General features: G+C 37.0%; 1 protein-coding gene across 1 annotated transcript in view; it reads right to left on the bottom strand.

Moving 5' to 3' along the window:
* RALA (RAS like proto-oncogene A) overlaps positions 1 to 17,870 on the bottom strand; it is a 97,067-nt gene that overhangs the window by 14,160 nt on the left and 65,037 nt on the right. The window contains exon 2 of the mRNA XM_028525635.2: positions 7,663 to 7,815. Within this exon, the coding sequence (XP_028381436.1) occupies positions 7,663 to 7,776 (114 nt within the window). The 5' untranslated portion in view covers positions 7,777 to 7,815. The remainder of the gene's footprint in view (positions 1 to 7,662; positions 7,816 to 17,870) is intronic.

Raw genomic sequence — 17,870 nt, 5'->3', positions numbered from 1 at the left:
CCAGGGAGGAACCAAATTGGTTAACTTCAGAAGAGTGCTGGAGAGGGAGTGGTCAGGGCAACTGTCTCCAATGACAGAAGCCACTGGTTTTTGTTGAATGTCTCCTTCAACCTAGCTGGCCAGGCATAGGTGGGAGCCAAATCTGTGCTCTCCTTTAACCTGGGTAACACCATTCACTGCACCCTAGTGATTCCCTAAGACCCCACCCCACCCAACTGACTTGCCTAGGCCCAGCCTCTTCTAGTGGCTCCTCCAGACAAGCACCTTGCCTTGGCTACTGCTTTGAACTTTTGCAAAATGTCTCAAAGAATCAGAAACCCCAAAGAAGCAGCCGCTGACCTCGGCATGTAATGTAGCTCTTATAAGTAGCCCCAAGCCCAGCAAAAGTGGTTACCAGTCTCAACTTACATTGTTGTGTCTCTACAGAAGGCCCCAAGCCTGGCATAAGCAGTGTTGGCCTGGAACAGAATTTCAATTAAGCAGCCACAAAGCTGGCACAAGTGGTATCTGGCCTCAACTTGCACTATGGTGACCACGAAAGGGTCCCATGACTGGAACAAGTACCATCCAGCCTCAGTAGATAGTGGGGCCTCTCCCAAGCACCTTTAAGTCTAGTACCAGAAGCCACCAAATGCAGATCATTTTGAAGCTTCTACCTGGAGGCTACAAGCATGACCCAAGAAGCAGCTGACCTTGGCTGTGCACCAGAGCGCTTTCTAGAAGGCTTCAGACCCAACATACCCAGTGACCAGTGTCAGACCATACTACACCATCACCCTACCAGCTCTGCAAATGACAAACCCAAAGGCAGGACTCAGCAGACACCAGTGACCCACTAGAGTGACTCCCGCTCCAAGGGTCAGTCAAGACACAATAGCATGACAGCTGTAGTCATAGGTACCCTCACAGCCTGTCAGCCTGAGGGTCAACCCCACCCACTGATGTGCATCAGTGAGCCCCAACTACAGCAGGTGGGCACACATAATCCACACAGGGGACATTCCTGAAGCATCAGGCACAGGTAACCAGAGGGACTGAACCACTAGCCTCATAGAACAACTTCCACATAGAAGGTCATGCTATCAAGACCAGGAGACATGGCAAGATCTACCTAGTAAACAGACACAAACATACAAAGATAGCCAAAGAGACAAAAAAATTTCCCAGATGAAAGAACAGGACAGAATACCAGAAAAGGAACTAAATAAAACGGAGACAATCTACCAGATACAGAGTGCAAAACACTGGTTATAAGAATGCTCAATAAACCTAGGGGAACAGTAGATGAACTCAGAGAGAACTTATACAAAAAAACAGAAACCATAAAAGAGAAAGAACCAGTCAGAAATGAAGAATACAATACATGAAATGAGGAATGTATTAGAGGGAGTCAACAGGAGGTTAGATGAAGCAGAGGGTGGAATCAGCAATGTGGAAGACAAGGTAGAAGAGAACATCCAATTACAACAGCAAAAAGTAAAAAGAGTAATAATAAAAAAGAATAGTTTAAATGACCTCCAGGACAACATCAAGCATAACAACATTCGCATTATGGGTTCCAGAAGGGGAAGAGAGAGAACAAAGAATTGGAAACCTATTCAAAGAAATAATGATTGAAAACTTCCCTAACCTGGTGAGGGAAATAAAACATACAAGTCCAAGAAGCACAGAGAATCCAAAACAAGATGAACCTGCAAAGGCCATACCAAGCCACATCATAATTAAAATACCAAATGTTAAAGACTAAGAGAGAATCTTAAAAGCTGCAAGAGAAAGACAGTTACCTACAGGGGAGCTCCCATAAGACTTTCATTTGATTTCTCAACAGAACCTTTGCAGGCCACAAGGGATTGGCACAAAATATTCAAAGTGATAAAAAGCAAGGACCTATAACCAAGATTACTCTACCTAGCAAGGCTGTCATTTAGAATCAAAGCCGACAAAATGTCGACAAAGCCAGATGCCCTGGCTGCTGTGGCTCAGTAGATTGAATGCCACCTGCAAACTGAAGGATCACTGGTTGGGAGTGTGAGAGAGGCAACCAATACACACTGATGTTTTTCTTCTCCTTCTCTCTCCCTGTTCCTCTCTTTAATAAATAATTTTTTTTTTTTAAGAAACCTCCACCCTTTGTAAAAAAAGAAAAAGAAAAAGGGGTTCACCAACACAAGTCAGGATTACAAGACATGTTAAAGGAACTTATTTTAAAAGAAAAAAAAAGATCAAAGATATGAATACTAAATGGCAATAACTAAAAATATTAATAATTACTTTAAATGTAAGTAGATTAAATGCTCTAATCAAAAGACATAGGGTGGCTAAGACCCAACACATGCTGCCTACAAAAGACCCACTTCAGATTAAAAGACACATGTAGACTAAAGTAAAAGGATGGAAAAGATATTTCATGCAAATGACAGCCAAAAAAAAAAAAAAAGCTGGAGTAGCAATATTTATATAAGAAAAAATAGACTTTCAGACAAAAGGCTATAAAATGAGACAAAGAATAGTGTTTCCTAATGATAAAGGGATCAATCCAAAAAGAGGACAGAACTCTTGTCAAAACATCTATTTAACTAATATAGGAGCATGCAAATATATAAAGCAAACACTGACACACATAAAGGGAGAGAGCAACAGTAAGATAGTAACAGTAGGGAACTTTAACACCCCATTGACAACAATGGGTTGAACATCCATGTACAGAATCAACAAGGAAACAGTGGCCATAAGTGACACATTAGCCCATAGGGATTTAATTGATATTTTTGGAGCATCTCACCCAAACAAGGCAGAATATACATTCAAGTACATATAGAATATTTTGTAGAACAGATCGTATGTCAGATGACAAAACAAGTCTCAAGTTTAAGATAGAAATCATATCAAGCATCTTCTCTGACCACAGTAGTATGAAATTAGAAATCAATTATAAGAAAAAAATTGAAAAACACTCAGACAGGTGGAGACTAAATAATGAATAAGTCAATAATAAGAGCAAGGAAGAAATCAAAAGATACATTGAAACAAATGAAAATAAATAAACAACAACCCCAAATCTATGGGGTACAGCCAAAGCAGTTGTAGAGGGTAAATTACAGCAATACAGGACTACCTCAAGAAAGCAAGAAAGCCCTGGCCAGGTCGCTTGGTTGGTTGGAGCATTGTGCCCATATGCTAAGGTTGTGGGTTGGATTCCCTGTTAGGGCACACACAAGAATCAACCAATGAATGTGTGAAATAGTGGAACAAGAAATCGATGTTTCTCTCTCTCCCTTCTCTCTCTCTCTAAAATCAATCAATAAAATTTTTTTAAAAAGGAAGCATGAAATATTTCAAATAAACAACCTACCCTTAAACCTAAAGGAAGTAGAAAAAGAAATAAAGCCCAAACTGAGTAGAAGAAAGGAAATAATAAAATCATAGCAGAAAAAAATTTAAAGAGTGTAAAAAAATTTAAAAGCTCAATGAAAGCACAAACTGGTTCTCTGAAAACTTGAACAAAACTGATAAACCTTTAGCCAGAGTCATCACAAAGACTGAAAAAATCAAAATCAGAAATAAAAGGAGAACTAACAACTGACACCACAGAAATCCAAAAGAATGTAAGGAAATACTATGAACTGGACAAACTGGAAGAAATGTAAATCCCTAGAAACATACAATCCTCCAAAAACTAACTGATGAGGAAGAAACAGAAAATCTGAACAGCCCCATAACTACTAATGAAATCAAGTCAGTAATCATAAACCTCCTGACAAGCAAAAGTCTTGGACCAAATTATTGTAACCAAACATTCAAAGAAGAATTAACACCTATCTTTTTCAACCTATTCCAAAAAAACTGAAGAGGGAAGGCTCCCAAACTCATTTTACAAGGTCAGCATTACCCTGATAACAAAACCAACAAAATCACTATTAAAAACAAAAGAAAAAGAAAAAAAGAAAATTACAGGCCAATATCCCTGATGAACACAGAGGAAAATCCTCAACAATATTTTAGCAAGCTGAATTTAATAATACATTAAAGGTCATACACTATGATCAAGTGGAATTTATTCCCAGATGCAGGGCTGGTTTAATATTAACAGGTCAATTAATAGGACAGATAGAACACCACATAAATAAAATGAAGGTTAAAAATCATATGCTCATATCAGTAGATGCAAAAAAAAAAGCATCTGACAGAATCCAACATCCATTCGTCATAAAAATTCTCAGCAAAGTGGGGATAGTGGGAACAGATCTCCACATAATCAAGGTCATACATGACAAACCCACAGCTATCATCACACTCAATTAGAAAAGTTGAAAGCTTTTTCTTTAAGACCAGGAACAAAACAATAATGTTCACTTTCACCACTTTTTTTCAACATAGTATTGGGAGTCCTAGCCACAGCAATCAGATTGGGGGTTGGGGGGAGGGAAGACATCCAAATTGGAAAGTAAAAAGTAAAACTGTCATTATTGGCAGATGGCATGATACTATAGATAAAGAATGTGAGTCGAGGCCTGGCTGGCATAGCTCAGTGGATTGAGCGCAGGCTGCGAACCAAAGTGTCACAGGTTCGATTCCCAGTCAGGGTACATGCCTGGGTTGCAGGCCATGACCCCCCAGCAACCACACATTGATGTTTCTCTCTCTCTCTCTTTCTCCCTCCTTTCCCTCTCTAAAAATAAATAAATAAAATCTTAAAAAAAAAAAAGAATGTGAGTCAACCAAAAAAACTACTGGACTGATAAATAAATTCAGTAAAATAGTAGAATACTAATGAAAGGATATACCACACTCATGGATAGGGAGAGAGTTAACATTGTTAGAGTATCCATACTATCTAAAGCAATGTACATATGCTATAGTAAATGCTATCAAAATATCAATGGCATTTTTTCACAGAACTAGAATAATCCTAAAATTTGTAAGTATTCTCCAAAGAGCCTGTATAGCCAAAGAAATAGAGAAAGAAGAACAAAGTTGGAGGTATCACACTACCTGTTATCAGACTATACTATAAGGCTATAGTAATCAAAACAACATGGTACTGACATAAAAACAGACACATAGATCAATGGAACAGAACAGAGTCTAGAAATAAGCCCATGCCTCTATGGTCAGCTAATAGATGAGAAAACAGGCAAGATTATTTCATGTAGTAAAGAGTGTATTCAATAAATGGTGTTGGGAAAACTGGACAAATGCATGCAAAAACCTGAAACTATACCACTTTTTAAAACCACATACAAAAAACCCTCAGGTGAATTAAACACTGAAATATGAAACCTGAAATCATAACATTCTTAGAAGAAAACATATACAGTAAACTCTTTGACACCAGTCTTAGCAATATTTTTTGGGGGGGGGCATGTCTCCTCAAGCAAGGGAAACAAAAACAACTGCAATTGTGTCAAACTAGAGTTTTTGCACAGTGCAAGAAACCAACAAAATGCAAAGACAACTTGGCGAATGGGAGAAGATATTTGCCAATGATATACCCAATAATCGGTTAACACCCAAAATTCATAAAAAACACATAAAACTTAACACCAAAAAACCCCAAACATCCAATTTAAAAATGGGCAGGGGACCTAAATAGACATTTCTCCAAAGAGGACATACAGAGAGAAGGCCAATACACATAAGAAAACATGTTCAGTGTTACCAATCATCAAGAAATGCAAATTAAAACCACAAGGAAATATCACCTCACACCTGTTAGAATGAATCAATAAATCAATGAACAAGGGTTGACAAGAATGTACAGAAAAGAGAACTCTCAGGCACTACTGGTAGGATTCTAAATTGGGGCAGCCACTGTGGAAAACAGTAAGGAGGTGGTACCTCAAAAAATTAAAAATAGAACTACCATATATTCCAGCAATTCCACTTCTGGGTATTTATCTGAAGAAATATTAACCACAAATTGCAATAAACATATGTACCCTATGTTCACTGCAGCATTATTTACAACAGCCAAGATATGGAAGCAACCTAGATGTCTACTGATAGATGAATGGATAAAGATATGGTACATATATACAAAGGAATATGACTCAGCCATAAAAGAGAATGAAATTCTGCCATTTGGGACAATATGGATAGACCTAGAGGGTAGTATGCTAAGTGAAATAAGTCAGGGAAAGACAAATACCATATGAGTTTACTTATATGTGGAATCTAAAAAACAAAATAAATGAACAAACAACACAGATACAAACTCACAGATATACAGAGAACAAACTGATGGTCTCTAGATTGGAGGGGGGTTTGTGGAATGGGTACAAATATAAAAGGGATTAAGAAGTACAAATTGCCAGTTATAGAAATAGTCACACGGAGACAAAGTACAGCATAGGGAATATAGTCAATAATATTTTAACAACTATGTATGGTGTCAAATGGGTACCAGACTTACCAGGGTGATCACTCTATAAGTTATTTAAATGTCTAATCACTATGGTGTACATGTGAAACTAATATAATATTGTGTATCAACTATAATGGAAAAATAAACTATACATTTTTAAAAAGATGGCAATAATTTTAAAAAGGAAAAGATACTGTTAGCTAAGATGCTACAAAAAGTACTTTGTGGAAAAATGTCCTATAATCCTTAATTTTTAAAAAAGAAACCACCATTCTAACCATTTGACAAAAGTAAATAGTTTGTACACTTTGATTTAAAACAATGAAAGGGTAGCTACAATATGTAAATGAATAGTATGGACAACAGAACTGAACAGATATATTAGTAATTTCATTTAAAGCACTATTTCATTTTTCCCTCTGTCCACATTTTTTATTATAGTCACCAAGTGAGACAACTCATGGATTTGAGAATTCTGTGTGTATGAAAAAAATGTTATAGAAGGAAGCAACAAAAGGAAACACTGGGTGGTAAAAATCTCCAAGATTTTTTTCAAGAGACCAGGTTTAAACAGGCTGGATAAGCTTTCTGAGGGTTTGTTTCCTCATCTGTAAAAGGGGGACACCACTACCTATCATAGAGGACTATTACGAGGATGAGGTAAGAAAGAGTAATGGCAAAACCTTGCTTCTACTGTGAGGAAGAATTAAGGATAAATGCTTACATTAGATTACCAACTCTTAAATCATTTGGACTTGATAAGAGTCTTCAAGGAAAAGAATCTGGGTTGATAAGGTTGGATATAAATAAATGCATGCACACACATCTGTTAACCTGTCTAGCAATTAGATTTTAGAGATAAAGCCTTTACCTGTTTAATGGTGAATGTAGTGCCATGCCAAATACACAATAAAGAACAGTTCCACTTAAGTTATTAAAGGACACTGTATGTATGTTGTTAACCTCAAGTTTCAATTAGGTTCTATATCCACTAGTTCTATTAATTCAAGGTGAGAATTGCCATGGAAACACTAAAAACAAATAAGCCAAGGTTAGATTGCTAAAAAATAGGTAGTGTTTCCAGTTTCATTTTGTTTTTGAAGTATTAGGTTTTTATAGACCTTGAGTTACAGGTTATATCAAGTTGTGTGTAAATGTGGCTCTAAATTTAAAAATAAAAAATGATTAATAGCTTTCAACCATTCAAGGAATTTATCCAAAATAACATCAAAACTAAGGTAGAGAAATACTCTCTGAAAGCCCAAAATTTTGATATCCATTATAAAATCAGCACATACCTCATCATACATGAACTGTAGAGTTAGAGCAGACTTGCCAACACCACCACTGCCCACCATGATGACTTTGTGTAAGGCCAAAGAATTCTGACCCTTGGGCTTATTTGCGGCCATCTTATATCACAGAGTTCTCACCAAACGATTAAGAAGAATCTAAAAGAAATGAGAGAATAAGTAATGCTTGGTACATTTATGATGTTCATATGCTTCAAGATACTAGTTTTCATCCTGTGGTGATTTTAAACATGGCAAATGAAGTATGCTCATTTAAGGGGAGAATCACATTAGAGAACACCATGGCAATAAAGCAAACATGTAATTCAAAAGCATTTCTCTTATAATAGTTTTCAACAACAAGCTGTGACCAAAAGTGGAAATTTCCCAATACAACCACATTGATGATAATAGAGCTATATGAGAATATAATCACACAGATTATGAAAACTGGTTAAATTTTGATCACTTTGTTTTCATATTAACCTCTATTGGCAATATAGAGATGTTTCTAATTCCAGTAAGAAACTGAACAACAACAAAAAGATGGTCAATTGAAGGGCTTACTTACTTCCAGTTTGGAAAAGAAGAAACTGCATTCCAACAACTTGGTGGTAGAATTATCAATAGAATCCCACACCATCTCAATTCTCAAATATCCTATCTCTGGAACATCCATATACTTTGGGGTGAATGGCCAATAAACAAATGTCCTGGATCTCATGTACCCTCCCTTTCCTTGGAACATGCATCATTTGTTTACTACATGTATGTGCTCAGTGTTGAAAGGCCAGGTTCTTCCAGAAGCTATAGTGGTGAGGTACATTAATGGCACCCAGTTACCACTGGCAATGGTGCTAGGCCTTAGAAATGGAGGCCATGAAATCACAACAAACACTGAATCTGTGGAAGCCCAAGCAAAGAGATCTTTTGTTATTAGAAGATCCAGAAGACTGTACCTTTCTTCTCAGTATCTATCTCTTTTGACTTATTTTGGCCACAGATATAGCTTTTCCAAGTTGCAGCTCACAGGACAACACTCCATCCTGCCTACCTCCCTATCTTGTGCCAATCTCTCCCAGCTTGGCTGCATCAGACACACGCTGGTCTCCCTTAGTTCTTCATATGCTCTTCTCCATCTCTAGGCCTTGTTATGCAGTTTCTTCCAGTTGGCAAATTCTTATTCTAACTCCTCTCAGTTTTGGGGTCTCAGCCTTATCCAAAACTCCACCTAAGTTAGGCTCTCCCCTGCCCTTTGCTCTCCTTATTGCGTCTGATAGTTTTCCATAACCATCAAGTTGAAACTGCTTCAGTCATTAGTTGTTTTAATGTGGGTCTTCTTCTCCAATATACTAGAAGTAACCAGAGGGCAGAAGCCATGTATTTTTGACTCATTTTACACTTTACATTTTACAGTTTAACTAACACGGCTCAGCAGAATCAGCCATGCAGTTCATGTGTTGAATGAACAAATACACAGATGTTGGAAGTCTGATTTAACCTTGGGGAGTGCTTTAGGCTGTACTGATGCAAAGTAGCTCTTGCTACCAAAGATTCAATCACAAGTCTGAGCAAGGACAGTCTGCCTGGGGTCTGTGTCTCTACACTGTCTGCACAGGACATTAAGACCTGGGCACTCCTTCAGGCTGCACCTAGAAATCATTTTCATATGCCTAACTGCCCAATACAGAAAAGTATTAATAAAATAGACCTAAACAATCTTGCTATTCATTTAACAACATGAATATGTTAACATCCTTAGAGGCTGCTTTTAACACATATAGAGCATAACTGAGATCACACTAGACATGCAATTTTTATACTGTTCTTATCATTATACCATAATCATTTTAGCAGAAGCATCTTGAACTGTGAACTGTATGGTAAAGGATTCACAATTGGAAGCTAGAAGTTCAATTCAACTAAAAAAAACCAGGAATTGAACCCCTCTTTTCCCTGGATATCAAAGACATGATCAATATATTCAGAATGATATAACTGCTTAGATACAGTAAAAATAGTATACTTCAGATAATTAAATGTCTGAAAAATACCAAGCCTAAGCATGTTTATGGAGCATGCTGTTGCTGGTGAGCCTACATAAATCAGGAAATGACTTCTCTCTCACTATCATGATGCTTACTTGGAAGCTGTAATCATTTCATGGCTAAACAACTAGTTATATTTTTAAAAGTGAGAACTACATGAGCTCAGGGTGTTACCACATCAGTTAATACGCTAAAGTTGTGTGTGTGCACATTTTTAAAGCAAAACATAGCAGTTACACAAACTGGGTTGAAACACCTTTCTTTACAGAACAATTTAAAATATAGTCTGTGACTTAGAAAAGGCAGAGGGTCCCAAAGACATTTTTCCAAAGTGTAACTATTCCCTAATAATTATGAGTTGCACATCCCTTATTTCCAACAGGCTATTCAGAAAAAGAAGCTCCTTCTAAAAATATACTCCTCTCATTTTAAAAACTTGGCATTCTGCAGTTTAGCTCCCAACCCCTACTCTAGATGTTGCTTTGATGGTAAACAAGCCAAAGCCCTACCTACGTGGAACTTCAGACAAATGCAAAAATAAGAAAATTCCATTTTTCATGCTAAGTGCAACAAAACAAGTAAGGAGGCACTAGGATAAAAAGTGGGGGGAGGATAACTAGGAAGATCAAGGATTACCCCTTTGGGGAGACAGTATCAAGCTAAGGTCTGAGTTTTATGAAGAAATCAATTCTGAGAGAAAAAACATTCCAGACACAGGGACTAACAAATGCAAAGAACTAATATGGCAGAGGATTTGACATGTTCTAGGGACCAGAAGGCCAGAGTAGATGGAGCCTTGGGAATAAAAGGAGGTGAGACTGAGAGATAGGAGGCGCCAAATCATAAAAAGCCTTGAAGGCTGTGGAAAGATGTTATAGTTTTATTACCATTATAATGAAAAGCCTCTGGAGAGTTTTTAAGCAGAATCGTGACATAATTTCATTTATATTTTAAAATGATTGCCATAGTTGGTATATGGATGGATGCTAGAACTGCAAGAATTGAAAGCACAGAAGGCTATCCCATAGTCCACGCAAGACACACGCTTGGGCAGGGGCGGTGGCACCAGTGGCAGAAGCAGCAGAAGCAGAAGCATCAGCAGCAGCAGAAATGGCACTACTAACAAGTACTGGTATAAGTACCAATACTGCCTATTTTGGGATGGCCACAGCAAACTTTTACTAAGTCTTCATTAATTGTTAGGCACTGTTCTGAGCACCCTATGCATATTAATATAGTTGGGCACCACCTTTCATGTGTGAACAAGCCTATGAGATGTGTACTATTTCAACTTTATTTAAAAGATGAGGAATCTGGGTCACAGAAGATGACTTGCTCAAGGCTGAGCCAGGTTTCAAACTGCGGCAGCCTGGCTCTCCTAACCACTATGATGTTTGGGATACTTTTGGAGACAACAGTAGGCAGGACCTGACTGGCTAGATGGGGAAAAACAAGAGTAACTTCTAAAAATATCTCAATGTGTGGTGGTACTATTTCCTAAGATGGAGAAAGATGAGGGAAAGAAATCCTAAGTTCTACTTGTATATTAGATACCCAGTTGGAGTTACTGCACAGGAAAATGAATGTTCCAGTCTGGAGTATAAGGGTCAAGGAAGAGATGGAGACAAAAATTTGAATGTCAGTTTACAGATGGTATTTAAAGTCACAAAAACTGAATGAGGTCCTTGAGGATATGTTGAAGATGGGTAAGAGAAGGCAGCAGAGGACAGATACCAGAGACAACCCAACAGTCTGGTCCAGGAGGAGTAGTGGCCATGAAGGAGGAAATCTATTGATTATATAGTCATAGAAGTTAACTGTCAAATCCTGCTGAGAATGAGATGAACTATGATGAGATAAGGGATGAACAGAGAAATAATTACTAGATTTGGCAAGATGGAGACTGTTAGCAACCTTGAGAAGAGTCATTTCACCCATGAGGTAGGAACTATAGCCTGAATGGGGTGGGTTGAAGGGAAAACAGGAGGCATAAAAATGGACTTTAACTCTGAAGATGAATGGTGCCATGGATAGACAAGGTTTTTTGTTTGGTTGCTTTTTAAATTGTTATTAAGAGATGTTTATATGACAATCACCTAAAATATCTAGTCTCCTCACACCAATACAAAAGAATGGAAAGGCATAGAAGTTACATAAAAAATGTAAAATAAAAAAATCATGTAACTTTGATAAATTTTACAACTCAAAAAATTTTTACTTAGCAAAATCTTTAATTAGCAAAGTAAAAAGTTAAAGCTGAAGGAAATACTTCCAATTCACTTCAAAGGTAAGAGGTAATTTTCCTACACAAAAATTTACTGTAAAGAAGATCACCAATTACAAGGAAATGTGCAAAAAATATGAATAGGTACAGAAGAGGAAATACAAATGGCTTCAAATATGCTCAGCCTTGCTGATAAGAGAAATACAAATAAAATTATATCATGACACCACTATTCTATCCCTCATATTGATAATGTTTGTAAGGTTCAGCAAGCTACAGTCCCCTTGGCAGGCTTTTTTAGAATGGTTTTATGCTTTTCAAGGGTTGTAAACAAAACCAAAAAGAATGTGAAACAGAATGTAGGGGATCACAAATCTAAACGTTTACAGAAAAAGTTTGTCAATACCTGGTGTAGAAAAACAGGTACATTCATTCATTGCAGTAGAAGTGCAAGGTAGATACATGGCAGGACAACCTTTATGCACTTATTTGGAGGCAGCTCAAACATATTTGGAGGCAGTTTAAAGTAGGAAAAAAAAACAAACCCAAAACCCTGAGATATTGAACAATGTACCTTGTATGTTATGAATTACACACAAAGATGAGAAAAAAGGGTTACTTAAGAATTTACTTGTTGGCCCTGGCTGGGTAGCTCAGTTGGATAGAGTGTCGTTCTAATATGCCAGGGTTGTGGCTTTGTTCCCTGGTCAGGGCACATATAAGAAACAACCAATGAATGCATAAATAAGTGCAACAACAAATCAATGTTTCTCTCTCCCCCATGCTCTAAAATTATTTTCAAAAAGAAGAATTTACTTGTTTATATATCTGAAAGAATATAAAAAAATGTTAACACAAGGTTCCTGTGAGGACAGAATATAAGTCACTGTTAAATAGGTATGGAAGAGGCTTTTTGCTTTATAACATTTTGATTTTTGTATCACATGAACATATAATTCACTTTAAAGATAAAATTAGTCATAAAACAAACCAATAATGCAAGCCTATTTATTTCTTGCATTCACTTGACAAAAAGTGCAATTAACTACCTTCTTGGGTACCATATATAAACTATAAATTAAAGTATTGTACCTGAATTTTATTTTAGTTTTACTTTTTAAGTGTATTGTATTGATTATGCTATTACAGTTTCCCCAATCTCCCCCCTTTTATCTGCCCTCCACCCTGTACCACTCAACCCTTCAGCATCCCACCCTCTTAGTTCATATCCATGGGTTGCAAATATAAGTTCTTTGAGTCCTTTGTTTCCTATACCATTCTTAAACTCTCCCCATCTATTTTCTGCCTACCAATTATGCTTTTTCTTCCTTGTACCTTTTCCCCCCATTCCTACCTTCACCCTCCCCACTGAAATCCTTCCATATGATGTCCATTTCTCGGATTCTGTTCCTGTTCTAGGTGTTTCCTTAGTTTTTGTTTTTACTGTTTTTCTTTTCTATTGAGTTCATTTGCTGATAGTTGTGCATTTGTTGTCATTTTACTGTTCATAGTTTTGATCCTCCCTTTTCTTAGATAAGTCTCTTTAACATTTCATATAATAAGGGCTTGGTGATGATGAACTCCTTTAACTTGACCTTATCTGGGAAGCACTTTAGCTACCCTTCCATTCTAAATGAAAGTTTTGCTGGATAGAGTAACCTTGGATGTAGGTCCTTACCTTTCAGGATTTTGAATACTTTGCAGCCCTTTCTTGCCTGCCAGGGTTCTTTTGAGAAATCAGCTGCTAGTCTTATGGGAACTCCTTTGTAGGTAATTGTCTCCTTTTCTCTTGCTGCTTTTAAGATCTTCTCCTTATCCTTAATCTTGGGTAATGTAAGTATAATATGCCTTGGTGTGTTCCTCCTTGGGTCCAGCTTCTTTGGGACTCTCTGAGCTTCCTAGACTTCCTAGAAGTCTATTTCCCTCAGCAGATTTGGGAAATTTTCCTTCATTATTTGTTCAAATAAGTTTTCAATTTCTTGTTGTTGTTCTCCTTTTGTTGTTCCCCTATAATTCGGATATTGGAATGTTTCAGGTTGTCCCAGAGATCTGTAAGACTTTCACTTTTCTGAGTTCTTGTTTCTTCATTCTGTTCTGGTTGGATATTTATTTCTTCCTTTTGTTCCAAATTGTTGATTTGAGTCCTGGTTTCCTTCCTGTCACTGTTGGCTCCCTGAATATTTTGCTTTATTTCATTTTGGGTATCTTTCATTTGCTTTTTCATTTTTCAACCAAGCTCAATTAGTTCCACAAGCATTTTGATTACCAGGGCTTTCAATTCTCTATCAGATAGGTTGGCTATCTCCTCATCACTTAGTTCTCTTTCTGAGGTTTTGCTCTGTTCTTTCTTTTGGGCCATATTTCTTTGTCTCAGTGCACCTATTAAGTTGTAAGGGGGGAGGGCCTTAGGTATTCACCAGGGCAGAGCAACCCTCCTTGCTGTGCTGTGGGCACTGCCTGTGGGGAAGGGCCCAGAGAGGGAACAATGCAGCTTGCCTGCTTGGCTCTAACCTACTTTCTAGTGAATTCTTATATGAGACTGGGAGTTTCTCCCACCACTGTAGTCCATAGTCAGCTCTGAGTCTCTTTTCCAGTTCATCCAGCCCCACTCGCCAGGTCCACCATCTCGTTGCGGTTTCTCTCATTTGGCCCTGCCTGCTTGGTCTGCTGCCTCGCCTCAGGTTCTTATTAGTCTGGTTGTTCTGGTTGACTGTTTCTTTAATTCCTTGGTTGTTGGAGTTCCATGCAGCTTGATTTTCTGGCACTTCTGGTTGTTTATTAATTTTAGATTGGTTGTTATCCTCCTCTTGGTTGTGTGAGGAAGCGAAGGGTTTCTACCTATGCCTCTACCTTGGCCACAACTCTCCTGAGGGACTGAACCTGAATTTTAATTAAAATATGACTTCTCCATTTGTGCATGCATTTGTATTTTACTGCTTCAAGTAATGACATAGGTGTTCTTGAATTTCAAAGTATTTGGTTTATTTGGTTCCTCAATGATTATTTTTTACATTTTACTGTCCAATTTTTAAAAGTGGTATCCTAGAATACTACTACAGAATTTATTTGGTTATGGGTGAGCTTCAACTTTTTAAACTTACTGTTTTTCTCTGCTTCATCCAGAAACTGAACACCTACACCATGCTCACAATGTTCATTTAGATTTTGAATTACCTGATTTTTCCTTTCTCCCTCCTTCCTTCCTTCATCAACAAATATACTGAGTACCTACCTTACTATGTAAGGCAGTGTTGTTGCAGATGTGGAGCTGAATTCTACAGACCTAGGTCCCTGCTCTCATATGTTTAGTTAATGGGTATCCATAATGTATTAGTTTCCTGTGGTTGGTGTAAAAAGTTACCACAAACTTGTAGTGGTTTAAAAGAAAACAAGTGTATTGTCTTATAGTTCTGGGTGCTAGAGGTCCAAAATGAATCTTAAGGGGCTAACTCAAGGTGTCAGTAGGACGAGTTCCTTCTAGAAGCTCTGTGGGAGAATCTGTTCTTTGCCTTTTCTACCTCTACAGGCTGACTTTCCTTAGCCCTTGGCTGTATTGCTACAATCTCTGACTCTGTGGTCATATAGTCTTCTCTTCTATCTCCTTTTAAGGCCATTTGTGATTACATTTAAGGCCCACACAGATAATACAAAATAATCATCTCATCTCAATCACATCTGCAAAGTCCCTTATACCAAAGAAGGTAACATTTACAGATTCTGGGGATTCAGACGTGGGTGTCCTGTTAGGCCATTATTCAGCCCACCAGAAATAGAAAGTGAGTCAAGGCACTTCAGACCACAAATTTTCAATGCAGACACTAAGCTCTCTATTTGAAACTTTAAGAAATTTTCTAACAGCCCTGGCTGGCGTGGTTCAGTGGTTGAGTGCTGGCCTACAAATCAAAGGTCGCCAGTTCGATTCCTGGTCTGGGGCACAAGCCTGGGTTGCAGGCCAAGTTCCTGGTAGGGGGTTTGCGAGAGGCAACCGCATGTTGATGTTTCTCTCCCTCTCTAAAAAATTAATAAATAAAATCTTAAAAAAAATATTTCTAACAAATGATCAATCTAGTTCTCTAATACTTGATAAATACCTACCAAGGATGATATCAAATATTCCCTTGCCCACCAAAAACAAAAAACCGAACGACCTTTGTATTTCCAGAGTTCATTATCTGTTTTAGACTTTCATAATAAAGACACTTACTTTTAGCCCTGGCTGGTGTAGCTCAGTGGATTGAGTGTAGGCTGCAAAACAAAGGGTTACTGGTTTGATTCCTAGTCAGAGCACATGCCTGGGTTGCAGGCCATGTCCCCGGTGGGGGCCACGTGAGAGGCAACCACACATTGATGTTTCTCTCGCTTCCCCTTTCTCTAAAAATAAATAAATAAAATTTTTTAAAAAAGACACTTTTAAGCTTTTAGTCTAAGAAAAATATTAGCTGGTGAAAGTTCTTACTGACAGATTTCTTGCTAATAAAAAGATTAAATAAAGAAATTCCCTACCATCCAATTTGAGCAGTTCATTAAAGGTTTATGCTAACTATAAGTTTAGTCCCTATCAAATCATTACAAACTATTACTACTCACAAGTAGGTAGAGGCCAAACTGGTGACTCACTTTCAAAATGTAAAGTACTTCATATAAACAACTCACACATGATACTCCTTATCTGTATTAAGAATATCTTCTCAATTTAAAAACACCAAGAATTTATGGCTGAGTAAATTCTGAGTACTTCAAGAATCAAGTATAAAATGAATAATTTTAGAAGAGCTAAAATATACTTTACTAAGAAAATGATATACTGTTTTGTATACTGTATACAACTCTGTTTTGAAAAGGATTTAGAACTATTTAGGTTTATTACCAGGCACACGTAATATCACTGATATATTTGTCCAGACATTTACAGAACTGGTATTATCAATACTACTTAATGTTCCAGAGCATAGAGAAAGCTTCCAAATTCTCTTCAGAGAGCTAGAAGTTCTAACAAAGAGAGACTAAAGAAAAGTAAGCTGATTGACCTATCATGTGAATATGGTGCAAAAAATTCTAAATAAAACCAAAGTGACCAGCTACATTGAATTAGATATACAGGAGTGGCTTTATATTTTAGGAAGTCAATATAATTCTGTTTTAATAGGGAAATCATGATTATTTCTACAGGATCTGGAATGGTATTTGATAAAATTCAAAGTCCACTGCTTATAAAAACCTTCAGAAAGGTAGAAATTTATTGACATTCACTTAATACATACAGAAACTGACTATCTTAAAACCAAAACCATAAAAATATCATCATACTTAATAATAAAATAAAAGCATTTCCATTAATGTCAGGGATAAGATAAGAATGCCCACTGTCATCACTCTTACTTAGCATTGTGCTAGAAGTAGTATCTGATGACATTAGAAAAAAGTGGTAAATGAGCATTATAATCTGATAATATAACTTAATACTTAGGCCAAAGGAATCAACTGGAAAATTGCTATAAGCAAGAGATTTCAAAGGTTAATCAATATAATACATTACAATCAATATGTTATATATGAAATATAGTCAATATATAAAGTAAATATAATAAAGAGTACATAACTGAACATAAAATTAACACAAACTACTTGATATACATGAAGATAATGACATTAGGTAACATTAAGAGTGATTCAAATAAATAAAGATATATCCAGCCCTTGGGACAAGACTGTATGCTGGCAAAGGCACAAAACTCTGATAACAATATAAATAATATTAATTATTGTATACAAAACTTTCTTCACAATAATAATAAAACAGTTAAAAGACCTAGAAGTCATCTGTTCTATCACCTGAGTCTCCTTTACCTTTAATACTTATTAAGAGAATTTCTTGGGGAGGGATGGGTGGGCGGGCTGGAGTGTGAGTGGAGGGCAGAAAACTGCACTTGAACAATAATTAA

Source organism: Phyllostomus discolor, chromosome 10 (genome assembly GCF_004126475.2).
Source record: "Phyllostomus discolor isolate MPI-MPIP mPhyDis1 chromosome 10, mPhyDis1.pri.v3, whole genome shotgun sequence".
Taxonomy (NCBI): domain Eukaryota; kingdom Metazoa; phylum Chordata; class Mammalia; order Chiroptera; family Phyllostomidae; genus Phyllostomus; species Phyllostomus discolor.
This window is presented reverse-complemented; position numbering and strand designations above follow the sequence as displayed.